Source organism: Macaca nemestrina, chromosome 8 (genome assembly GCF_043159975.1).
Source record: "Macaca nemestrina isolate mMacNem1 chromosome 8, mMacNem.hap1, whole genome shotgun sequence".
Classification (NCBI taxonomy): Eukaryota; Metazoa; Chordata; class Mammalia; order Primates; family Cercopithecidae; genus Macaca; species Macaca nemestrina.
Window position 1 is genome coordinate 99,301,897 of NC_092132.1, and position 26,916 is coordinate 99,328,812.

At 37.0% G+C, this 26,916-nt stretch overlaps 1 protein-coding gene across 1 annotated transcript; it reads right to left on the reverse strand.

The window, feature by feature from the left end:
* Positions 1–5,941: 5,941 nt before the first annotated feature.
* Positions 5,942–6,880, reverse strand: LOC105496904 (olfactory receptor 52E4-like). The gene has a single exon (XM_011767548.3). The coding sequence runs from the start codon at positions 6,878–6,880 to the stop codon at positions 5,942–5,944; it is 939 nt and encodes a 312-aa protein (XP_011765850.2).
* Between the last annotated feature and the right edge of the window lie 20,036 nt (positions 6,881–26,916).

The window sequence follows — 26,916 nt, forward strand, 5'->3', positions numbered from 1 at the left end:
ACGAAAACAGTGTTAGCAGACTGCTGTATGAAAAGAACAGTGTAACTCTGTGAGATGAATTCACACATCCAAAGCAGTTTCTCAGAAAGCTTCTTTTCAGTTTTTATCTGAGAATATTTCCTTTGTCACCATAGGCTTCAATGCGCTTCCAAATATCCCTTGGCAGATTGCACGAAAACAATGTTAGCAGAATGCTCAATGAAAAGAACGGTGTGACTCTGTGAAATGAATTCACGCATCACAAAAGCAGTTTCTCAAAAAGCTTCCTTCTAGTTTTTATCTGAAGATATTTCCTCTTTCACTCTAGGCCTCAAAGTGCTCTGAAATATCCCATTGCAGATTTCACAAAAACAGTGTTATCAAACTGCTCCATGATAAGAACAGTGTAATTCTGTGAGATGAATTCACACATCACCAAGAACGTTCTCAGAAATCTTCTTTCCAGTTTTTATCTGAGGATATTTCCTTGTCACCATGAGCTTCAATGTGATCCAAAATATTCCTTCTCAGATTCACAGAAAATAGTACTACCAAACTGATCCATGAAAAGAACCGTGTAAATCTGTGAGGTGAATTCACACATCCATAGCAGTTTCTCAGAAAGCTTCTTTTCGGTTTTTATCTGAGGCTATTTCCTTTGTCACCATAAACTGCATTGTACTGTGAAATATCTCATTGCAGATTCCAAGAAAACATTGTTAGCGAACTGTTCCATGGAAAGAACAGTGTAAATCTGTGAGATGCATTCACACATCACAATGCAGTTTCTTAGAAAACTTCTTTCTAGTTTTTATCTGAGGATATTTCCTTTTTCACCATAGACCTCAATGTGCTCCCAAGTATCACTTTGTAGGTTCCACGAGAACAGCGTTAGTAAATTGCTTCATGAAGAAAAAAGTGTTACTCTGTGAGATGAATTCACACATCAGACAGCAGATTCTCAGAAACCTTCTTTCTAGTTTCTTTCTGAGAATATTTCCTTTGTCACTGTAAGTTTCAATGCACTGCAAAATATCCCTTTACAAATTCCAACATAACAGTGTTAGCAGGCTGTTCAATGAAAAGAACAGTGTAACTCTGTGGCATGTATTCACACAATGCAAAACAGTTTCTCAGAAGGCTTCTTTTCGGGTTTTATCTGAGTATGTTTCCTTTGTCACCATAGGCTTCAATGCCCTCCCAAACATCCTATTACATTATCCATGAAAACAGTGTTAGCAAACTGTTCCATGTAAAGAACACTATAACTATGTGAGATGTATTCACACATCACAAAGCAGTTTCTCAGAACGTTTCTTTTTTGTTTTTATCTGAGGATATTTCCTTGTCACCTTAGGCTTCAATTGGATCCAAAATATCCCTTCACAGGTTCCCCAAAAAAACAGTGCTAACAAACTGCTCCATGAAAGAAAAGTGTAACTCTGCGAGAAGAATTCATACTTCAGAAAGTAGATTATCAGAAGCCTTGTTTCTAGCTTTTCTCTGAGGATATTTCCTTTGTCACCATAAGCTTCAACAGGCTGTGAAATGTCCCTTTATGGATTCCAGGAAAACAGTGTTAGCAGACTGCTCAATGAAAAGAACAGTGTAACTCTGTGAGATATATTCACACATCAAAAAGCAGTTTCTCAGAAAGCTTCTTTCAAGTTTCTATCTGAGGATATTTCCCTTTTCACCATCAGCCTCAACGCCCTGTCGAATATCACATTGCAGATTCCACGAAAATAGTGTTATCAAACTGCCCAATGAAAGAGAAGTGTAACTCTGAGATGAACTTATGCATCACAAAGCAGTTTCTCCAAAGTCTTCTCTTCAGTTTTTATCCGAGGATATTTCCTTTTTCACCATAGCACTCAATGCACTCACAGTATCCCATTACAGATGAAACAAAAACATTGTTAGTACACTGTTCCATGAAAGATTGGTTTAACTTTGTGAGATGAATTCACACAGCACAAAGCAGTTTCTCAGAAAGCTTCTTTCCTGTTTTTAATCCGAGGATATTTCTATTTAAACACAGGCCTCAAAGCGCTCCCGTATATCTCATTGCAGATTCCACAAAAACATGTTAGCAAACTTCTCAATGAAAACCACTGTGCAACTCTGTGAGATAAATTCACACTTCATGAAGCTGTCTCTTAGAAAGCTTATTTCTAGTTCTTATCTGAGGATATTTTCTTTGTCACCATAGGCTTTGAAGCGATCCAAAACATCCCTTCGCATATCCCACAAGAACAGTGCTAGCAATCTGCTCCATGAAAGAGTCATGTAACTTTGTGAGATGAATTCGCACATCACAAAGTAGTTTCTCAGAAAGCTGCTTCTAGTTTGTATCTGAGGATATTTCCTTTCTCACCATAGCACTCAATGTGCTCACAATATCCCATTGCAGATTAAACGAAAACAGTGTTAGTAAACTGTTCCATGAAATATTGGTTTGACTTTGTGAATGGAGCAATGTTGGAACATATTCAAGAAGATATTGTATCCAAATTGAAGTTTATTTTCAGTTACACTGAATCGTCTCTTCCCAAAGTGCTGGTGGGTAACATAAAGTTAAAGATAAACAACTCTAGTATTCTCACACTTACTCTCCTGTAATGGTCTATGAGCCAGGCTAGTTTCCGTATTCTGTAAAATACCCTGTGATGCATAAAGAGTTCCCAAGGAGAAGAATTGTTTGACAGGGTGATCAAGGTTTATGAAAAATGGCAATGTCTCCGAATATTCAATACCAGGAGAACATAATTAACTCTAGCATTGATGTCTTTTTAAATTAAAATATGTAATTCAAGACAAAAGCTGTAGAAACTTTAAATGATTTTGAGCCTTAAAAGAATGAGATTATGGGACCTGAGTCACTAACAGATAGCTGTAACCTAGGAAGTTGTAGTATTTGTTGCCCTGATAATAAATTAGCCTTTTTCCATTACCTACATTGTATTTTAGAATATTGTAAAAGACTAACGAGTGCCAGAGAAGACCCTTTCCCTCTTTACTTTTGATTTTCGTTATTGGTTAACTTCCTTCTTCCTCATGTTACACAAAGAGCTCATGACTATTACATTGTCAAAGATAAAATACTAAAAATATTCATTTAAATTGGAAAAAGAAAACAAGCTGTAACTAATCAATTTGCTGTAACTCATAAATCAACTTTTTATGGGGAAATTTTTAATTCTGCTGAATTTCTTTGTTTTCTGCCTATGTAAGTAAAGCCTTAACTTTTCAACTTTGGAGCATTGACCTCATTTCTTTGGATTCTGTGTTTCCCAGATGGCCATCTTTAGCTTTGCATTTGAATAAACACTTACACCAGATTCTCATCCTATCTATTATTTCAGGTTGACATTTCTGTTGTCACCATTTTCTCAATTATATTTATCTTTTGTGTCTTTTTTCTTCAGCATGTCAACACCCTTCTGGTCCCATCTTCTCTGACTTCGTGAAAGAAAACTACTGTCCAGAGAAGGGATCTTAGGACAGTGATTCTGCTCAACCATGTTTAAGTGTGGTGGTCCAGTTTGATTATAAACCATTTCAGGGCCAGCATTATGGTGCACTCCCATCCACACTGTGGGAACTATTATGCTTATATTAAAATTTTCTGACTCCCGTCAATATATTCAACCAGAAAGTTGCACTATACATGTCACAGATCTTTTCATATCACTGAGAGAAGAAAAAACTTTTTCTTTATTTTGCATGTTTATATATTGTACAGCTATTGATGGTCTGGATGCTGGTCTGTGCTTACCACTCAGTACTGTGGACCACAGCGATGAAGATTGTGCTGATTTCAGCTAATCTTTAACTCTATACTACTTGCACCTGCACTCAATTTCTGCGGTCTCCCTCTTCTCATTACCAACACCAACCCCAGGCTATGTGTTCTACCTCCCATTTTACTTGATCTCCACTTGGGACCCATGTTGAAGCCTCTTACATATAAATAAAATATTTCCTACTTAAATATCCTGCGAGAGTAAAGAATTTGTAGTCAAAATGATTTATCTGAGTGATCTTCCTTCACTTGTCACATGAAGATGATGCTAAAGATGGGTATATTTTATGCACACAAATACCTGCTTTCCTTAGACCTCAGTTTTTTTATTTGTTAAACAAAGGGAATAGATCAAGTTTCAATGTATTTCCACATTTAAAACTCTATATTCCCATAAAATTTTAGGTACATGAAACAGAAGCTGCAAAAGTCAAATTATAACCCATGCACACAGACCTAAAGAAAATACACAAAATACTATAGGATTCAGGAATTATGATTAGCCAGTGTTAAGATCAAGAACTGTCCAGATTCACAGATATTGAATAGGTGATGTTGCTTTTCTTGTCTACTCGGCTATATCCACCCCCATTTCCTAAAATTGTTATCTGTGTACTTTTGAGTATTTTGTATATTGTCATCCAAACTGCACAGTGGTTCTAAATTATAGAACATGAGGGAAACTTCTGATTTTGAAGCATGAGTATACTGATAAGTCACAAATTTCAGTTCAGCGCCTCTTTTATCTATTTTAATGCAAACCACATTCTCCAGTCACATCTGGAGTTTGAAAATGGGACTAACTATTGGAGAACTACAGGATTAATAAATTATAATAAGATTATTTTGAGGTTGATATCAAGTCTGGCCGTGTGCTTATCATAGCATGAGCCTAATTGTTTTTCTAAGTTATATAAGGTCTTACAAGTTTTATACATTTTATCTGAAGGGAAATTGTCAGATAGAATTTGGAATTAGAATTAGACATACGACACATACGAAAAGTCAAATCTGAGATGACTTTGCTTCAAGTGAGAAAACATGTCTCTGCAATACCCACACTGTAGTCTCTCACATCCCTAAATTCACAAAGACTTACTTTATTAGAGAATGAATGTAAAAGAAAAGTGTATTAGTCAGGGTTCTCTAGAGGGACTGAACTAGTAGGAAATATATATGTGTGTGTACACACACACACACACACACACACACACACACACACACAAAGGGGAGTTTATTAAGTATTAACTTACATGATCACAAAGTCCCACAATAGGCCATCTGCAAGCTGAAGAGCAACGAGAGCCACTCCGAATCCCAAAACTGAGGAACTTGGAGTCTGATGTTTGAGGACAGGAAGCATCCAGCACTGGAGAAGGATGTAGGTTGGGAGGCTAGGCCAGTCTAATCTTTTCACATTTTTCTGCCTGCTTAATATTCTAGCTGCATTGGCAGCTGATTAGATGTTTCCCACCCAGATTGAAGGTGGGTCTGCCTTTCCCAGCCCACTGACTCAAATGTTAATCTCTTTTGACAACACCCTCACAGACACAACCAGGATCAATACTTAATATCCTTCAATCAAATCAAGTTGGCACTCAGTATTAACCATCACAAAAAGAGACAGAGCAGGAATGTGAAAGAAGAAAAGGAGCAAAAATGGTAGTAACAGCAAGACTGAGAGAGCATTGAAATAAACATGAGAGTCAAAGATTTTGGAGAAGACAAAAGTTTGGATTCTGTAAAGAATAGAAAAATATGTGACAGAAACTACTGCTGGATTACAGTTTATTTTGTTCATCTATAAATGAGATTTATTTGATCAGTGTCCTTCAGGATCTAAATTTACCTAGAGAGAAGACATATGGAAAAATTGGAGCTATCGATCACCCTTGTTTACAATCAGTTTTACTCCAAAGCCACCTCAACCTTCAGCATAGTTACCATTAATTAGCCTTTTTCCAGGTACCTGGAGAGAAGTGGGGGAAACAGGCAGCAAAGTTTAACTTTGCATTATCTGTCAACACTAAAGCCCTTCCAGTCAAAATGAAAAAATCTGACAAGCATGACCAACAGTTACAGAAGATTAAAAAGGAAGCTCAGATGATCATAATTTGGGTGGTATATAGATATATTTATCCAAACTGTATTGCATAATTATTCTTTCTGTACAAATATTTTCACAACTTGCTCTCGGATCTGCTTGGTCCTGACTCCATAAATGACTGGGTTAAGGTCAGGTGGGACAACCACATACAGGTTAGCCAAAAGAATATGGGTATAGCGGGGAACGTTTTGGCCAAAACGATGTGTCATAAAAGAACAAAATGCTGGTATGTAAAAGCACAGCATAACACAGACATGAGAACCACAGGTATGGAAGGCCTTCAGTCGGACATCTTGAGAAAGAAGGCGAAAAACAGCTCGAAGGATAAGCACATAGGAAGAAGAAATTAGGATCACATCCACAATAATATAAGAAATCACCATGAGCCCATAGATTATGTTGATCTTGATAGGTCCACAGGCCAACCGGGCCAGACCCATGTGCTCACAGTATGTGTGAGGTATGATGTTATGCCCACAGAATGGCAGATGCAGAATGAGTAACACAAATGGGGTTACAAGAACTAAATTTCTTCCAACAACCACAGAAGCTAGGATACTGATGGTTTTATTAGTGAGGATCATGGTGTACTGGACAGGGTTGCAGATGGCAACAAAGTGGTCATAAGCCATGACCACCAACAGAACAGTCTCCATGCCTGTAAACATGTGAATAGAGAACATCTGAAGAAGGCAGCTCCCAAAGCTCATCTCTTGGAGTTTGAACCAGAAGATTCCTAGCATTTTGGGGTTAGTGGATGTGGACAGACCCAGATCAATCATAGACAACATGGCCAGTAAGTAGAACATGGGCTGATGTAGACTGTGTTCGGTTTTGATCACAAAGAGAATGGTCATATTCCCCACAATGGCAATCAGGTACACAATACAGAATGGGAAAGCAATCCACATACGTAAAGTTTCCAGTCCTGGTATTCCTAGCAGGAGAAAGAAGTGGGGATAGAAGTGGGTGTCATTGATAGAAGGCATCCTCCCAGCAAGTGTCACTGAATTCCTAAGTAAGAAGGATCTCAATTTCTTTAAGGTCCTCCTTTGTCAAGTTCCTGAAGCAACAGAAAAACTCTTATCAGTGTGCTAGAAGTAATGGTATAGGTGGTTAATTTACAAACACTTGAGATTCACTTTTTTCCAGAGGGTAATGGAGGAAGCCTCTCAACACAGATTATTGTTCTGAGATCCATCATAGGCAATATTGCTCATGGCTTTATGTTTTGTAATCTTTGAGATATTTGAAAGAACTGGAAAAACTTCATAATGCAATGCATATTTATATTAAGGCATTCCCTTCCATTACTTCCCTAAGTAACCCTTCTTTACTTTTTGGAAAATCACCATCCCATGTGTTCTTCAAAGTGTGGTTTTGAGATCTTTGGGGTTTTCTAAGTACCTTTCCAGAAGCTCAAAATCTCAAAACTATATTTATGATAAAAAATTTGTAGCCATTCTCACTCTCATTCTCTCATAAGTACGTAGTGAAATTTTCCAGAGGTTGGATGAGATGTTACCATAATAGATTAAATGAAATTGTAAATGATTTATGAGATTTCAGCTCTATTATCTTAACTTAGACAATAAAAATATTTGGAAAGGAAAATGATGCCATTCTTACAACTAATGTTTTGAAAAGTAGTGATTTTAACAAAAAGTATCAAATATGTTTTTGTATAATAGTTTGTTAATGTTATTTTAATATTAAACATTTAAATTTTGCTCTAATGTCTAATAATATAAATATTGTGGATATAATTCAGAGAAACTAAAACTCTTTGAGTATCTTAATAATTTCCAGAAATGACAGATTCCTAGTACAAAGGAGAAGTACTACTGTCTGCCACTTTCTATGTTTTGTTATAATATAAGCATAAGGATCTTATACAGTGACATCACATTAAGTGTAGTTAATCAGTCTCTGTTAGAACTTTCCTGGTTCTAACTCAGCTAAACTGACCAGTGCATTTCTGTTATGGATTAATTGCTAGTTTTGATGTTTCTAAATCTTCATGAACAATCTGGTTTCTCCAATATCCTGTCATTCTGATTCCCTGATATCCTTCCAATAAAATGCCTTGCATGTATCTGCCAAATTATGTTTATCTTCCTTACAATCTATAACATCGATGAGTAATATTTAAAAAAAAAATCCCATGTCCCAAAATTGTGTCTAGCTTCAGGTGTAAACAGATAAATATTTAGCATATTTTAATATTGAAATTAAAATGTTTTTAAGGACTTTTCATTGCTTCCTTGACAATAACAAGGAAAATTTCCTTATTTCATCTTTGTGTCCCTAAAGACACTGTACAATTCTGTAGCAACTAGTGTAACCTGGATTGTATAATATTTCTGCATGTATTGGCCTTATTTCTATGAAGAAAATAGCTGCAACTAAGAGTTGAGAACCAGAGGTAATCATTGTAATATGCTCAAAACTGCCACATGAATGTCGGTTCCCAGTTGTTCAGTATTCAATTGAATCATAGTTGGAGTTTGTAATAAGTGTGCTTTTGTTTGTGTGTGAGTGTGTGTGACAGAGAGAGAGAGAAAGGGAGAGAAGTTTGGAGAGATAGGAGTAGAGAGAGAAATCATGTTTTATTATTTTTGTGGCTGCATACACCAGTTGTCCTATGACTTTGCCAGGTAGTTATTTTACAGCAGAGGCCCACAGGCAAAGGGGTTAATAATTCCCCATTCTATATGAGAAGAACAAGAACATGTCTTTGTCCCCGAGGAGCTGAGAGAAAATTGAAAAAAAGAACATAATGTTTGCCAGTATTGAGGAAAAGATGCCAGGCTGAAAAACCAGAGGGCTGTGGTTTTTGTGATTTCACCTGGAAGAGTCTGAGGAAATAGCTAGGATGATGTGTTGTGAGATTTACAATCCAGAGTCAGCCCAATCTTAAGGGTGGTTGTCTCAACATGATACTTTACCAACTGAGAAAAACATTCCCAGGGAGGTGGCAAAGGGGACACTTCTCTGACAGTACAATTCAAAGCTGCTACCACATCCACCCTCTCACAGTTTTACCTGAGTTCTTGCCTTCTTTCTGTCATAACTTTATGCCACAGTAGCAGACAATGTATGGCCAATAACCTCAAGATCGTTTTTTGAGGACAAATTATTAAGTTTATTCTTCTTTAGATATGCACATTGACAAAGATCCCCACTGGAGTCCATCTGAAAAGACAAATTCATAATAATTAGCAATTTCTCCCTTATTGTGCTCACCAAAGTTCACATTTTGAACTTCAGATTATTTTTTTACTTTGTTAGATTTTTTTTTTCTGACTGTAGTAGAATATTATAGAGGTCTTCTGTGGACCTTAAAACTATTCAGACATGGCTTGAAAACCTGCTAAACCATTTACTTGCTTGAGACTCTTGGACAGATTCTTTAACCAGATAGATTAGGTTTTTTCTCCTGTAAAAATGACATGACAAATTATAACTAATGTGGTTTATTTTAATGATAAATAAGAGCAATGTTTGTATAGGTGCTAGTGCATAGTGTATCCTCAACAAATTATACTTACTTATTTTATTAACACTCCCAAATATTTTCTTTATTTAATGCAAGATAGGTAAACTAATTCACCTGTTAGTAGAAATAAGTTATTTCATTGTAATAAGTCCAAATTATGTCACAGTTGGACATAAGATTAAATAAAGGATGGATGGATCAGAAGAGGCCAAAGTAAAGAAATGGCATGGAGTCAGACATTAATATTTATCTCTAGATTTTTATGGATACAAATATTACTCAATACTGCCATTTAGAAAGGAAACAATTTTCTGTCCTTATTCTTACAGCTTTCCCAAGCTTGGTGAGACCAAAGCAGTTGATAAATGGACAAAGTGGATAAAGACCTTCATTCAGGCTCTTCCATAACTGTGCCATTGACGGTTCAGTCCAATTGATCTAGCTGATCTAGCAGGGGTACTGTGCTTACAATAAAAATGGCTTGGGTATGGTTCCATAAAGTAGGAGAGATACAGGGAACCAAGTTAAAATTGGCAATATTAAATTTACTCTGACAATGAGGGAAATAGAGAATAAAACTGTACAGACCAAATATGTTAATACCTATGTAATTTTATTTGAATATTGACATAAGTGATACCCCCACCACCTTAAATACACACATATAAATGAAGTCTGCAATAACATCCTTTTGTCTTATTGACTACAAGTATTGCCATGTTAGTATATGACTGGATTTGTGGTGTTTCGGCTGTGAACAGTGTACTCTGTGAGAGTGTGTGTGTATGTGTGTGTTTGTAAGGGGGGGCGTGGAGAGTGAGGGGAGAGAGAGAGAGAGAAAAAAAAACAGAGACAGAAATTCTGTGCATTACTAATTGGTACACCATTGCCCTCACTTATGGATGTCTATTCCAATCCCATATGCTCTGTTGTGTTCCTCTGTGAAGAGAATGGTGCAATGGTGCTTGGGATAATTCCTCAGAAAAGTGGAAAAATCTGGCTTCTTCTATCGTCATTTGCTCTCCTCTCCTCTGTGTCTTCTCACTTCTCCTGCACAAGCATTCTTATCTCTCTAATATTTCTTCTCCCAGACCTCACTTGGAGCAGAATTGTAGCATGAGCCCAGGTTCTTGAAGATGGCGATTAGGTTCCTATTCAAGCCTCTGAGCAACAAGCCTGCCTGGTAACGTGGAGAAAACTTTATACTGAGTGAGAGCATCCCTATGCCTAGGCATGTCCTAGAATCCCTGAGCCTAGTCTTCAGAATCCTCTGGGCGGATACATGGACTCAAGGGTCATTAAGTCTTAGTAAGTCTTTATTCCTCTTTACTGCATCTGCAGAGAAACATCTTAACTCCTTAGCTCAGGGGAGCAGATGTGTTATGAAAGGATGGGAAGGAAAATATCCTGAACAGAGAGGAACCTGTTTTGGGGATGATGTTAATTCTGCTTCCCTCAAGAGCCATGAATGCATTGATTTTGTACCATTAAGTTTTCACATGTGACCATGAAACTGTTCTCAGCAACTCTTCTGTTTTAATATGTTTGTATAAATCCTGATGTAGTTTCACAACTGTTACAATTGAGGCTTCAAAAAATGAAGGAGAAGACATCTCAAATAGACAAATTAGACTCTGTGGTACAACTCTGTTTATTGGCAGTGTGCATGCCTACAGATAATGGCAGCAACTTTCTTCCAATCCACCAAGATTCTCCTTCTCAGTCTATAACTAATGGTGAACAGATACAGTCTGTGAAGAGAGACTTGCATGTGTTTCAGCTCTTTTGGCAGAAAGTGAAGAAAATTCTACGTTTTCCTTATAAAACATATTATATTGTCCCTTCTAGCCAGAGAAGTAGTGTTTCCTGAGAGGCTCCCTTCCTTTATGATGATAAAGTAGACCTGATAGTACTACCAGGACATGCTACAGAGCCTGGTTTTCCTGACTATAGTTAGAAATAGACTGAGGGGACTCATACAGTATTTGTCCTTTTGCATCTGGCATATTTTGCTTAGCATAATGCCCTAATGGTTCACCTGTGTTGTGGCATGTGACACAATATTCTTTAAAAAAAAAAAAAGATTTCATAATACTCCATTTTGTATATGCCGTTTTTCCTTTACCATTCATAGTCAATAGACATTTGGATTGTTTCCACTCTACCCCTTGTCTATTATAAATGATGCTTTCATGAACATGGGTGAAAATTTATCTTTAAGATCCTGCTTTGAATTCTGTTTGGATATATATCCAGAAGTGGGGTTACTGAATCATATTCTAATTGTATTTTTAATTTTAGTAGTATCTCCTTACTGCTTGCTCTCTGCGCCATTTTACATTCCCATCACCAGAGCACAAGGGCTCTCCACATGCTCAACACTTACATTCTTCTATTTTGATAGTGGCCATTCTAGTGAGTATGAGTTGATGTCTCATTGTTTTGATTTGCATTTTCCTGATGATTAGTGAAGATGAGCATCTTTTCAAGTATTTATTGGCTATTCATATATCTTCTTTGGAGAATTTTCTATTCAAGTCATTTTTTCATTTTTATATTAGGTTTTATGCAGTATTTAAAATAGTCAAATTGTAGAAAAGAAACAGCAGAAATGTAGTTAGCAAGGGCTGGAGAGAAGAGAAAGAGGGAATTATTAGTGTTTAGTGGGTACAGAGTCTTGGTGTTATACGATAAAAAAATTCTAGGGTTCAGTTGCACAATAATGTAAATATACTTAACACTATTGAACTGTACTCTTAAAAATGGTTAAGATTGTTAGTTTATTATGTGATTTTTACCACAATAAAAAATGCAAGCAAAAAAAAGGTGAAGAAAAAATAAAAACTTTTATACACACACACACACACACACACACACACACACACACACACACACAGAAATCCACTGAGGGAAAAATTAGTACAAAGATAATTAGTTGGTATTTTTTGCCTTCTAAGTTCAGACTATTTTGAGTTGTTAGCACAGAAATAGTAATGCTGTCTATGATCCAAGAGAGATTCTGGTTTGATCTGCCATATTCTTGCGTTCATTACTTCTCTTTTGATTAATGAGAAAGTAACTCCCTAGGTTCCTGTTTCTCCCTCATTGTGTCTATATTCCTTATTGTATCCATATTTATCTTCCCAAGTCAAGGCTGACTCTATCCAATTTCTGCTTAAAATTCCTTCCCATGACCCATACATTCTCCATTGTATACTGCAGACTTTAGGTAATAAAGAGCAAACACCATTTTTACCAAATTCCTTCACTCAATCCAATCGACCTTTTATACTTTCATTGTACTACATGACTCCCAAACACACATCCTGTCTTTGATAATCAAAAGTCCTCCATATAAAATAACTACCTCTCATTTCCACTTTGCTTCAGCACTTTCTCAAATGTCCTATACTTCTTAATGATCTTTCATATGAATCAATCTGATAGAATCTTTGTCTTTTGTATTCTCAATATCAGCGTGTGCCACTATTATAACAAGCAAATTTTCCTTTGTGTTGGTATTGTGTTTTCTCTCTTCCATTATTTTATGGATTGATAGTAGAGTGATGTTTAAGTCAACTTTGTCCTTCAGTTCACCTAGTATAGTGCTTTGACTGCAAGAGGTGCTCTGGCATTATTTAATTACATTATTTTTAAAACTTAAAAATTCTAGTTCTGTTAGGGTCATAATATCAATAATCATATATCTCCTAATCGGTCACTGTATCTACCCCCTCCTATTCCCAAGATTATTTCACTATGACTTCTGGAATCAATTTTTTTTTATTAGCAGTGATATTATTTTTGGCCTTAAACCACTTCTGATGTTTGGTTTCTCTTCCTTTTGAAACAGAATCCCAGTTGTTCTCTAAGGACATTACTTCTCCTGAAAAGTGTTGAGGGATTGGATGTATTTTCCCACTATTTTCACCATTTCCTCATGCCAAATAGTCTAAAGACCTAGAGACTTTTTGTCTTGGACTTTTGACAATTTGACATTATTATGCCTCAGGGAGGATCTTCTTGAGTTGAATTTACGTGGGGGATTTTGAGCCTTTGGATTTGGATACCTGTATCTCTCTTCACATTTTGAAAGTTTTCAGCTATTATTTTATTAAGTAGATTTCCTCTGCCCTTTTCTTTCTCTTCTCCTTCTAGAATTCTCATAATATAAATATATTGTTTATATTTCTGTACTTTTTTTTAATCCTTCTTTTGTTTTTCTCTGACTTATTTCAAACAACCTGTCAACAGATTCTTTCTTCTGCTTGGCCAAGTCTGCTATTGAATCTCTCTATTGTAAATTGAAAATTATTCACTGAATTCTTCAGCTACAAGATTTCTATTTGATTGTTATCTTCTGTTGAATTGCTCATTTGTTTCAGGAATTATTCTCCTGATTTTATTGAATTGTCTATGCTGTATTTTCTTGTAGTTTTCTGAGTCTTCTCAGCATCATTGTTTTTATTTTTATTTTTTGGCAACTTGTTAATTTTCTTTTTACTGGAGTCCATTGCTACAGTGTTTTGTTCCTTTGGTGGTATCATATTTCTTTGCCTTTTCATGTTTCTTGTGTCTCTATATTGATGCCTGTGTATCTGGTGGAACACTTATCTCCAAACTTTCCAAAGTGGTTTTTGTAGAGGACAACTATCACCTGTAGTTGGATTTTAGTGTGCCAGTAGAGAAGAGTATGGTGACTCTGTTTCCAGATAGGTGTAGTATAGTCTCTGTGCAGCTTCCTGAGCTGAGTTTAATATGTCTGCAATAATTGCAGGTGCCTCAGTGGCTTAGACTGTTGAAGTTTGTAGTAGCACAGCAGTAGTGATGGCACAGTTTGTTTATGTCCTTAGTGTCAAGGGCTTTTGGGGTCCTCCTATTTTTAATTTTTCCCACAATGAGGGGACTCAGCTGACAGAATCCCTCCGATTAGACATAACATGTAAGCTGCTGCAGTAGCGCTGGGCTCAAACTGCAGTGGCTTGGAGTGGTTGTGCAGCCAGGGTTCAAGGCTCAGGGTCTCACAAACTAGCACTCTCCTTCAGTTACTTTCATTAAAATGTAGTTGTTTATTCATTGTTCTGGCTATGAGAGTGAGGCAACTAAGAGCTGGAACATTTTGGTAGTCCATCTTGCTCACGTTGTGAAGATTAACCCTTTGAGAGGATATTAACTATCACACTGTAGGGCAGTAACATAGAGGTAATTAGTTTTCAGTATATAATTGATTTACATTTGCTATTCATTTGATCTTGCTTCATTTATTAAAAAGCCTATGAATTTTCAGTGTTTTGCGGTGCCGTTTGTCATAAATTATACATTTATACATGTGTATTTTTGTGTTTGGACTATGTTGTTCTGCTTGTTGTTTGTTCTTGTACAAGTATTTCACAATTTTCATAAGTCATGCTATAAAATAAATTACGGAATATAGTAATATAAATCCTAAAATTTTGTTCTTCAGGATCGTCAAGCCAATTTCTTTTAAAATATATAGGTCCGGTGTGGTGACTCATGTCTCTCACCCCAGCAATTTGGGAGGCCGAGGCGGGCGGATCATGAGGTCAGGAGATTGAGACCATCCTGTCTAACACGGTGAAACCCTATCTCTACTAAAAATACAAAAAAATAGCTGGGCGAGGTGGCGGGCACCTGTAGTCCCAGCTACTCAGGGGGCTGAGGTAGGAGAAGGGCATGAACCCAGGAGGTGGAGCTTGCAGTGAACCGAGATGGCACCACTGCACTCCAGCCTGGGCAATAGAGTGAGACTCTGTCTCAAAATATATATATATATATACACACACACACACACACACACACACACACACACATATATATACACACACATACTGTGAAAACAAAAACAAGAGGACAAATAAGCAAACAAGTTCATTGAAATATTTGTTGCATTGAATATATAGTTAAATTATAGAGAATGTTTTTAAAAGGTTACTGATTATTCCAAATCGTGAACTAGGTATATCTTTTCACGTATTTATGTATTTAAAAAGTTCCTTTGCAGGATTATTATGCATTTATTTAGAAGTTTTGCATATCAACTTGTTAGAGTTAGGTCAAAGCATCTGATGTTTTGTGATGCCATTTAAAAATATATAATTTTCAAGATTTTAATTTATCAGTTTTTTATTATTAGTATAGAAAAATGTAATTAACGAAAAACAGTCCAGGACCAGATGGATTCACAGCTGAATTCTACCAGACGTACAAGGAGGAGCTGGTACCATTCCTTCTGAAACTATTCCAATCAATAGAGAAAGAGGGAATCCTCCCTAACTCATTTTATGAGGCCAACATCCTGACACCAAAGTCTGGCAGAGATACAACAAAAAAAAGAGAATTTTAGACCAATATCCCTGATGAACATCGACGTAAAAATCCTCAATAAAATACTGGCAAACCGGATCCAGCAACACATCAAAAAGCTTATCCACCATGATCAAGTGGGCTTCATCCCCGGGATGCAAGGCTGGTTCAACATATGCAAATCAATAAATGTAATCCAACATATAAACAGAACCAAAGACAAAAACCACATGATTTTCTCAATAGATGCAGAAAAGGCTTTTGACAAAATTCAACAGCCCTTCATGCTAAAAACGCTCAATAAATTCGGTATTGATGGAACGTATCTCAAAATAATAAGAGCTATTTCTGACAAACCCACAGCCAATATCATACTGAATGGGCAAAAACTGGAAAAATTCCCTTTGAAAACTGGCACAAGACAGGGCTACCCTCTCTCACCACTCCTATTCAACATAGTGTTGGAATTTCTGGCTAGGCAATCAGGCAAGAGAAAGAAATCAAGGGTATTCAGTTAGGAAAAGAAGAAGTCAAATTGTCCCTCTTTGCAGATGACATGATTGTATATTTAGAAAACCCCATTGTCTCAGCCCAAAATCTCCTTAAGCTGATAAAAAACTTCAGCAAAGTCTCAAGATACAAAATTAATGTGCAAAAATCACAAGCATTCATATACACCAGTAACAGACAAACAGAGAACCAAATCATGAATGAACTTCCATTCACAATTGCTTCAAAGAGAATCAAATACATAGGAATCCAACTTACAAGGGATGTCAAGGACCTCTTCAAGGAGAACTACAAACCACTGCTCAGTGAAATAAAAGAGGACACAAACAAATGGAAGAACATACCATGCTCATGGATAGGAAGAATCAATATCGTGAAAATGGCCATACTGCCCAAGGTTATTTATAGATTCAATGCCATCCCCGTCAAGCTACCAAGGAGTTTCTTCTCAGAATTGGAAAAAACTGCTTTAAAGTTCATATGGAACCAAAAAAGAGCCCGCATCTCCAAGACAATCCTAAGTCAAAAGAACAAAGCTAGAGGCATCACGCTACCTGACTTCAAACTATACTACAAGGCTACAGTAACCAAAACAGCATGGTCCTGGTACCAAAACAGAGATATAGACCAATGGAACAGAACAGAGGCCTCAGAAATAATATCACACATCTACAGCCATCTGATCTTTGACAAACCTGAGAGAAACAAGAAATGGGGAAAGGATTCCCTATTAAATAAATGGTGCTGGGAAAATTGGCTAGCCATAAGTAGAAAGCTGAAACTGGATCCTTTCCTTACTCCCTATACGAAAATTAATTCAAGATAGATTAGAGACTTAAATGTTAGACCTAAAACCTAAAAAACCTAGAAGAAAACCTAGGTAATACCATTCAGGACATAGGCATGGGCAAGGACTTCATGTCTAAAACACCAAAAGCAACAGCAACAAAAGCCAAAATTGACAAATGGGATCTCATTAAACTAAAGAGCTCCTGCACAGCAAAAGAAACTACCATCAGAGTGAACAGGCAATCTACAGAATGGGAGAAAATGTTTGCAATCTACTCATCTGACAAAGGGCTACTATCCAGAACCTACAAAGAACTCAAACAAATTTACAAGAAAAAAACAAACAACCCCATCATAAAGTGGGCAATGGATATGAACAGACACTTCATAAAAGAAGACATTCATACAGCCAACAGACACATGAAAAAATGCTCATCATCACTGGTCATCAGAGAAATACAAATCAAAACCACAATGAGATACAATCTCACACCAATTAGAATGACAATTATTAAAAAGTCAGGAAACAACAGGCGCTGGAGAGGATGTGGAGAAATAGGAACACTTTTACCCTGTTGGTGGAATTGTAAACTAGTTCAACCATTATGGAAAACAGTATGACAATTCCTCAAGGATCTAGAACTAGATGTACCATATGACCCAGCCATCCCATTACTGGGTATATACCCAAAGGATTATAAATCATGCTGCTATAAAGACACATGCACACGTATGTTTATTGCGGCACTATTCACAATAGCAAAGACTTGGAATCAACCCAAATGTCCATCAGTGACAGACTGGATTAAGAAAATGTGGCACATATACACCATGGTATACTATGCGGCCATAAAAAAGGATGAGTTTGTGTCCTTTGTAGGGACATGGATGCAGCTGGAAACCATCATTCTCAGTGAACTATCGCAAGAACAGAAAACCAAACACCGCATGTTCTCACTCATAGGTGGGAACTGAACAATGAGATCACTTGGACTCTGGAAGGGGAACATCATACACTGGGGCCTATCATGGGGGGGGGAGGGGGGAGGGATTGCATTGGGAGTTATACCTGATGTAAATGACAAATTGATGGGTGCTGACGAGTTGATGGGTGCAGCACGCCAACATGGCACAAGTATACATATGTAACAAACCTGCACATTATGCACATGTACCCTAGAACGTAAATAATAATAATAACAGGAAAATGTAATTAATTTTTAAATTATTATTATTATTTCTTATAGAAACAGGGTCTCCCTAAGTTGCCTAGGCTGTTCTCAAAATCCTGGGCTTAAGTAACCTTCCTGCCTCGCCTCCCAAAATGTTGGGATTACAGGCATGAACAACCATGCCTTACCAAATTTTTTTATATTGGCTTTGTATCAAGTATCCTGATAAATTTATTTGTTAATTCTAATAGTTTTTCCATGAATATTTTAAATTTTATGTAAACCTAATCATGTCCTCTGTGAATGATGATAGTTTTATTTTTTACTTTCCAAAAATTTTTGTATTTTTAGTTATTTTTCTTGTCTTATAGACTACAAAGAGCATCTAGTTGTATGAGGACAAGACTGTGTCTTTGTCATGTTTCTAGTCTCAGGTAAATACATATTGCCACAGTATGCATACTCCTACATTCTGTTGGTCTGCACATTAAGGGAGACCCTTTCACGCTTGGCTTAAGTGATTTAAAAAAATAATAGAAATGGTTTAAAAACATTTAATTCAGGAAATATTTCTCCCATTGTATTGGTTGTCTTTTTACTCTCCTTATAGTGTTATTTAATGCACAAAAGTTTTTAATCTTAGTACTTCATTAATTAATTTATAATTCATTGCTCTGTTTTTGTTGCCCTATATAAGAAATCAAGTCTGAAGTCATGACTTACCCTATGTTTTATTCTAAGAGTTTCATTGCTTTATTTATATTTAAGTTTTTGATTCATTTAAATTTAATTTTTGTATATATATAGTGTTAAGGGTGCAACTTTACTTTTTTTTTTGAGACAGATCCTTACTCTGTTGCCAGACTGGAGTGCAGCGGTGCGATCTCAGCTCACTGCAACCTCCACCTCCTGGATTCAAGTGATTCCCCGGCCTCAGCCTCCCAAGTAGCTGGTATTACAGACACGTGCCACCACACCTGGCTAATTTTTTGTATTTTATTAGAGACAAGGTTTCACCATGTTGGCCAAGATGGTCTCAATCTCCTGACCTCGTGATCTCCCCACTTCGGCCTCACAAAGTGCTGGGATTACAGGCGTGAGCACCTGCACACATAAAACTTCCCTCTTTTATCATGTGCATATCCTGTTGTCCTGACACCAAATTTAAAAGTTTTATTAAATTTTTAGTTGATAAATAATAATGATATATATTATGGGGTGAATTGTGATGTTTTGATAAATATGTACATTATAGAATTATCAAATCATGATAATTAGCATATCTGTCACCCAAAGTTTCTTGAATCTTTGTGATGACAACATTGAAAATCCTCTCTTTTAGTTATTTTGAAATACACAATAAATTTCAACTCTTATATCAGATACAGGGGATACTTGTGCAGATTTGTTACATGGGACTGTTGTAGGATGTTAAGGTTTGGGGTATGAATTCCATCACTCAGGTAGTGAACATAGTGCCAAAAAGGCAGTTTTTCAACCTACTTCCTCCCTCCAGCCTCTAATAGTCCACAGTGTCTATTGTTCCCATATTTATGTCCATGTGTTGTTTAGCTTCCATTTGTAACTGAGAACATGCAATATTTCATTTTCTTTTCCTGTGTTAATTTGCTTAGAATTATGACCTTTGGCTCCATCTCTATTACTGCAAAGAATATGATTTCATACTTTTCATGCTGCATAGTATTCCATGGTATATATATGTACCACTTTTTAAAATCCAATCTACCATTGATGGACACCTGGATTAATTCTACTCTTTCATGGAGCAGATTGCCAGCACTGTTTTTGTGGAATCTGAGAAGGGATATTTTGGATGGCTTGGAGCCTATGGTGACAAGGGAAATATCTTCAGATAAAAACTGGAAACAAGCTTCCTGAGAAACTGCTTTGTGACATGTGAATTCTTCTCACAGAGTTACACCACTCTTTCACTGAGCAGTTTGCTAACACTGATTTCACAGAATCTCCAGTGGAATATTCTGGATCGCATTGAGGAGTATGGTGAAAATGGAAATATCATCTGATGAAAAGTACAAAGAAGCTTTCTGAGAAACTGCTTTGTGAGTGTGAATTCATCTCACAGAGTTATATCAATCTTTCATGGAGCAGTTTGCTAGCACTGTTTTTTGTGGAAACTGAGAAGAGGTATTTTGGATCACTTTGAAGCCTATGGTGACAAAGGCAATATAATCACATAAAGCTAGAAAGGAGCTTTCTGAGAAACTGCTTTGTGCTGTGTGAATTCCTCTCTCAGAGTTACACCTTTCTTTTCACGGAGCAGTTTCCTAACACAGTTGTCGTGGAATCTGCAATGGACTATTGCGAGCGCGTTGAGTGCTATGGTGGAAAAGGAAATATACTCAGATAAAAACTGGAGAGAAGCCTTCGGAGAAACTGTTTTGTCAGGCACAAATTCATCTCACAGAGTTACACCACTCTTCTATTCAGCAGTTTGCTTACACTGTTTTCATGGAATCTGCAGTGGGATATTAGGGAAGGTATTGAGGACTATGTTGAAAAAGGAAATATCCTCAGATACAAACTAGAAACAAGCTTTCTGAGAAAGTGCCTTGTGCATGAATTCATCTCACAGAGTTACACCGCTCTTTCATGGAGCAGTTTGCTAGCACTGTTCTTGTGGAATATGTGAAGGGATGTTTTGGATCACTTTGAAGCCTATGGTGACAAGGAAATAGCCTCAGATTAAAACTAGAAAGAAACTTTCTGAGAGACTGCTTTGTGAAGCGTGAATTTATCTCACAGAGTTGCACAGTGGTTTTCATTGAGAAGTTTGCTAACATGTGTTTGCGGAATCTGCAATGAGATATACGGGAGCACATTGAGGCCTGTGTTTAAGTAGGAAATATCCTCAGATTAAAAACAGGAAAGAAGCTTTCGGAGAAACTGCTTTGTGATGTGTAAATTCATCTCAGAGAGTTACACCTCTCTTTCATTGAGCGGTTTGCTAACACTATTTTAGTGGAATCTGCAATGGGATATTTGGCAGGGCATTGAGGCCAAGGGTGAAAAGGAAAATGTCCTCAGATAAAAACTTGAAAGAAGCATTCTGAGAAACTGCTTTGTGCTGTGTGAATTCATCTCGCAAAGTTACACCAATCTTTCATGGAGCCGTTTGCTAGCACAGTTTTGGTGGAATCTGAGAAGGGACATTTCTCATCGCTTTGAATACAATTGTGACAAAGGAAATATCCTCAGATAAAAACTGGAAACGAGCTTTCTGAGAAGCTGCTTTGTGATGTGGGATTTCATCACACAGAGTTACATCACTCTTTCATGGAGCTGTGTGCTAGCACTTCTTGTGGAATCTGAGAAAGGATATTTTTGATTGCTTTGAGGGCCATGGTGACAAAGGAAATATCCTCAGATAAAAACTAGAAAAGAGCTTTCTGAGATACGGCTTTTTGATGTGTGAATTCATCTCACAGAGCTACAGCATTATTTAACTGGAGGAGTTTGTTAGCACTGCTTCTGTGGAATCTGACAAGGGATACTTTGGATTGCATTGAAGCCCATGGTGAAAAAGGATATAGCATCAGATAAAAACTAGAAAGAAGCTTTCTGAGAAACTGCTTTGTGATGTGCGAATTCATGTCACAGAGCTACACTACTCTTTCATGGAGCAGATTGCGAGCATGTTTTTGTGGAATCTGAGAGGGGATATATTTTGGATGACTTGGAGCCTATGGTGACAAAGGAAATATCCTCAGATAAAAACTAGAAAGAAGTTTTCTGAGAAACTGCTTTGTGATGTATGAATTCTTCACTCAGAGTCACATTACTCTTTTAACTGAGCAGTTTGCTAACACTGGTTTTGCAGAATCTGCAGTGGAATATTCTGGAGCACGTTGAGGAGTATAGTGAAAATGGAAATATCATCTGATGAAAAGTAGAAAGAAGCTTTCTGAGAAACTGCTTTGTGGGTGTGAATTCATCTCACAGTGTTACATCACTCTTTCATGGAGCAGTTTGCTAGCACTTTATTTGTGGTATCTGGGAAGGGATATTTTGGATCACTTTGAAGCCTATGGTGACAAAGGCACTATAATCAGATAAAGCTAGAAGGCAGCTTTCTGAGAAATGGCTTTGTGTTGTGTGAATTCCTCTCTCAGAGTTACACCTTTCTTTTCATAGAGCGGTTTCCTAACACTGCTGTCATGGAATCTGCAATGGGATATTGTGAGCGCATTGAGTACTATAGTGAAAAGGAATTAATCTCAGATAAAAACTGGAGAGAAGCCTTTGGAAAGACTGTTTGTGAGGTGAAAATTCATCTCACAGAGTCACACCACTCTTTTATGGAGCAGTTTGCTGTTTTTGCGGAATCTGCAGTGGGATATTCGGGAGGGCATTGGGACTATATTGACTCAGATACAAACTAGAAACAAGCTTTCTGAGAAACTGGTTTGTGCTGTGTGAATTCATCTCATGGAGTTACACCACTCTTTCATGGAGCAGTGTGCTAGTACTGTTCTTGTGGAATGTGCGAGGGGATATTTTGGATTGCTTTGAAGCCTATAGTGACAAAGGAAATATCCCCAGATGAAAACTAGAAAAGAATTCCAGAAAAAAAGTGTGAAATGTCTTTCCATTAGTTTGTGTTATCTGTGATGTATTTCTGTTATCTGTGATTTATTTGTGTTATCTGTGAAAACTAGAAAGAAGGTTTCTGAGAGACTGTTCTCTGATGTGTGAATTCGACTCACAGGGTTACACTTTCTTTTAATGAAGCAGTCTGTTACCACTCTTGTTGGGGAATATGAAAACGGTTATTCTTTTATCGTTTTGAAGCCTAAGAAGACAAAGGAAGTATCCTCAAATGAAAGTTAGGAAAAAGTTTTCTGGGAAAATTCTCTGTGATGTGTGAATTCATCCCAATGAAATACACCTTCCTCTTCATGAAACAGTTTGCTACCACTGTCTTTCGGGATTCTGCAAAAGGATATTTGGGAGCACATAGAGGCATAAGGTAAAAAAGGAAATATCTTCAGATGAAAACCAGAAAGATTTCTGAGAAACTGATCTCTGATGTGTGGATTCATCTCACAGAGGTAAACATTCGTTTCATGGAGAAGTCTGTTAACAGTGTTTTTGGGGAATCTCAGAAACGATTTTTGGATCGCATTGAAGCCTACTTGAATAAAGGAAATATCTTAAAGTAAAAATGAGAAAGAAGCTTTCTGAGAAACATTTTTATTATCAGTGAATTCACCTCACAGAATTACACCTTTCTCTTCATGAAGGAGTTTGCTAACATTGTGTTCGTGTAATCTGCAAAGTGATATTTGGGAGTACACAGAGGCATATGGTGAAAAAAGAAATATCCTCCTATGAAAAGTAGAAAGAAGATTTCTGAGAAACTGTTCTCTGAGGTGTGAATTCGTCTCACAGAGTTACACTTTCTCTTGCTGCAGCAGTGTGTTACCACTGTTTTTGGGGAGTCTGAGAAGTGATATTTTCTATCGCATTGAAACCTACGCAGACAAAGGATATATCCTCAAAAACAAAGTAGAAAGAAGTTTTCTGAGAAACTTCTTTGTGATGGGTGAATTCACCTCACAGAAGTACACCTTTCTCTTCATGAAGGAGTTTGCTAACACTGTGTTCCTGTAATCTACAAAGTGATATTTGGGAGTGCACTGAGGCATATGGTGAAAAAGGAAATATCCTCAGATGAATAGTGGAAAGAAGGTTTCTGAGAAACGGTTCTCTGATGTGTGAATTCGTCTCACAGAGTAACACTTTCTTTTCCTGCAGCAGTCTGTTACCACTGTTTTTGGGTAACCTGAAAGAGGATATATTTTATCGTATTGAAGCCTAAGAAGACAAAGGAAGCATCCTCAAAAGAAAGTTAGAAAAAAGCTTTCTGGGAAGCTTCTCCATGATGTGTGAATTCATCCCAATAAAATACACTTTCCTCTTCATGAAACAGTTTGCTACCACTGTCTTCGTGGAATCTGCAAAAGGATATTGAGGAGCGCATACAGGCATAAGGTAAAAAAGGAAATATCTGCAGATGAAAACAAGAAAGCAGCTTTCTGACAAACTGATTTCTGATGTGTGAATTCATCTCACAGAGTTTAACATTCGTTTCATGTAGCAGTCTGTTATCAGTGTTTTTGGGGAATCTCAGAAATGATATTTTGGATTGCCCTGAAGCCTATGCTCACAAAGAAAATATCCTCAAATAAAAACGAGAAAGAAGCTTTGTGACTAATATCTTTATTTAGTGTGAATTCCCCTCACACAATTACACCTTTGTCTTCATGAAGGAGTTTGCTAACATTGTGTTCCTGTAAACTGCAAAGTGATATATGGGAATGCCTTAGACATATGGTGAAAAAGGAAATATCCTCAGATGAAAACTAGAAAGAACAGTTCTGAGAAACTGTTCTGTGAAGTGTGAATTTGTCTCAGAGTTCCATTTTCTTTTACTGGAGCAGTCTGTTACCACTCTTTTTGGGGAATCTGAAAAGGGAAATTTTTTATCGCTTTGAAGCCTAAGATGAAAAAGAAAGTATCCTCAAATGAAAGTTAGAAAAAAGCTTTCTGGGAAACATCTCTGTGATGTGTGAATTCATCCCAATGAGATACACCTTCCTCTTCATGAATCGGTTTGCTACCATGTTTTTCGTGGAATCTGCAAAAAGATATTTGGCAGCGCATAGAGGGATAAGGTAAAAAAGGAAATATCCTGAGATGAAAACCAGAAAGAAGCTTTCTCAGAAACTGATTTCTGATGTGTGAATTCATCTCACACAGTTAAATATTCGTTTCATGGAGCAGTCTGTTACCAGTGTTTTTGGGGAATCTGAGAAATGATATTTTGGATCGCATTGAAGCCTATGTTGACAAAGGAAATATCTTCAAATAAAAAGGAGAAAGAAGCTTTCTGGGAAATCTCCTTATTATATGTGAATTCACCTAACAGAATTACACCTTTCGCTTCATGAAGGAGTTTGCTAACATTGTGTTCCTGTAATCTGCAAAGTGATAATTGGGAGTGCACTGAGGCATATGGAGAAAAAGGAAATATCCTCAGATGAAATCTACAAAGAAGGTTTCTGAGAAATCGTTCTCTGATGTGTGAATTCGTCTCAAAGAGTTACACTTTGTTTTCGTGGAGCAGTCTGTTACCACTGTTTTTGGGGAACCTGAGAAGTGATATTTTTATCGCATTGAAGGCTACGCAGTCAAAGGAAATAGCCTCAAATGATAACTGGAAAAAAACTTTCTGAGAAACTTCTTTGTGATGTGTGATTTCAACTCACAGATTTACACCTTTCTCCTCATGAAGGAGTTTGCTAACACTGTGTTCCTGTAATCTGCAAAGTGATATTTGGGAGTGCACTGAGGTATATGGTGAAAAAGGAAATATCCTCAGATGAATAGTAGAAAGGTTTCTGAGAAACTGTTCTCTGATGTGTGAATTCGTCTCACAGAGTTACACACTTTCTTTTCCTGGATCAGTCTATTACCATTCTTTTTGGGGAATCTGAAAAGGGATAATTTTTATCGCATTGAAGCCTAAGAAGACAAAGGAAGTATCCTCAAATGAAAGTTAGAAAAAAGCATTCTGGGAAACTTCTCTGTGATGTGTAAATTCATCCCAATGAAATACACCTTCCTTTTCATGAAATGGTTTGCTACCACTGTCTTTGTGGAATATGCTAAAGGATATTTGGGAGTGCAGAGAGGCATAAGGTACAAAAGGAAATATCCTGAGATGAAAACCAGAAAGAAGCTTTTTGAGAAACTGATTTCTGATGTGTGAATTCGTCTCAAAGAATTAAACATTCGTTTCATGGAGCAGTCTGTTACCAGTGTTTTTGAGGCATCTCAGAAATGATATTTTGGATCGCATTGAAGCCTACTTGAACAAAGCAAATATCCTCAAATAAAAACGAGAAAGAAGCTTTCTGAGATATATCTTTATTATGAGTGAATTCACCTCACAGAATTACACTTTTCTCTTCATGAAGGAGTTTGCTAACACTGTGTTCTTGTAATCTGCAAAGATATATTTGGGAGTGCACTGAGGCATATGATGAAAAAGGAAATATCCTCACATGCAAACTAGAAAGAAGGTTTCTCAGAAACTGTTCTCTGATGTGTGAATTCGACTCACAGAGTTACACTTTCTTTTCCTGCAGCAGTCTGTTACCACTGTTTTTGATGAATGTGTGAAGTGGTATTTTTATCGGATTGAAGCCTATGTGGAAGAACAAAATACCCTCAAATAAAAACTAGAAAGAAGTTTTCTGAAAAACTTCCTTGTGATGTGTGAATTCAGCTCATAGAATTACACCTTCCTCTTCATGAAACAGTTTGCTACCATGGTTTTCGTGGAATCTGCAAAAGGACATTTGGGAGCGCATAGAGGCATTATGTGGAAAAGGAAATATCCTCCGACGAAAACCAGAAAGAAGCTTTCTGAGAAACTGATTTCTGATGTGTGAATTCATCACAGAGAGTTAAACACTCGTTTCATGGAGCAGTCAGTTACCAGCGTTTTTGGGGAATCTCAGTATCGCATTGAAGCCTACTTGAACAAAGGAAATATCCTCAAATAAAAACGAGAAAGAAGATTTCTGAGAAACTTCTTTGTGATGTGTGAATACACTTCACAGAATTACACGTTTCTCTTCATGAAGGAGTTTGTTGACACTGTCTTCCTGTAATCTGCAAAGTG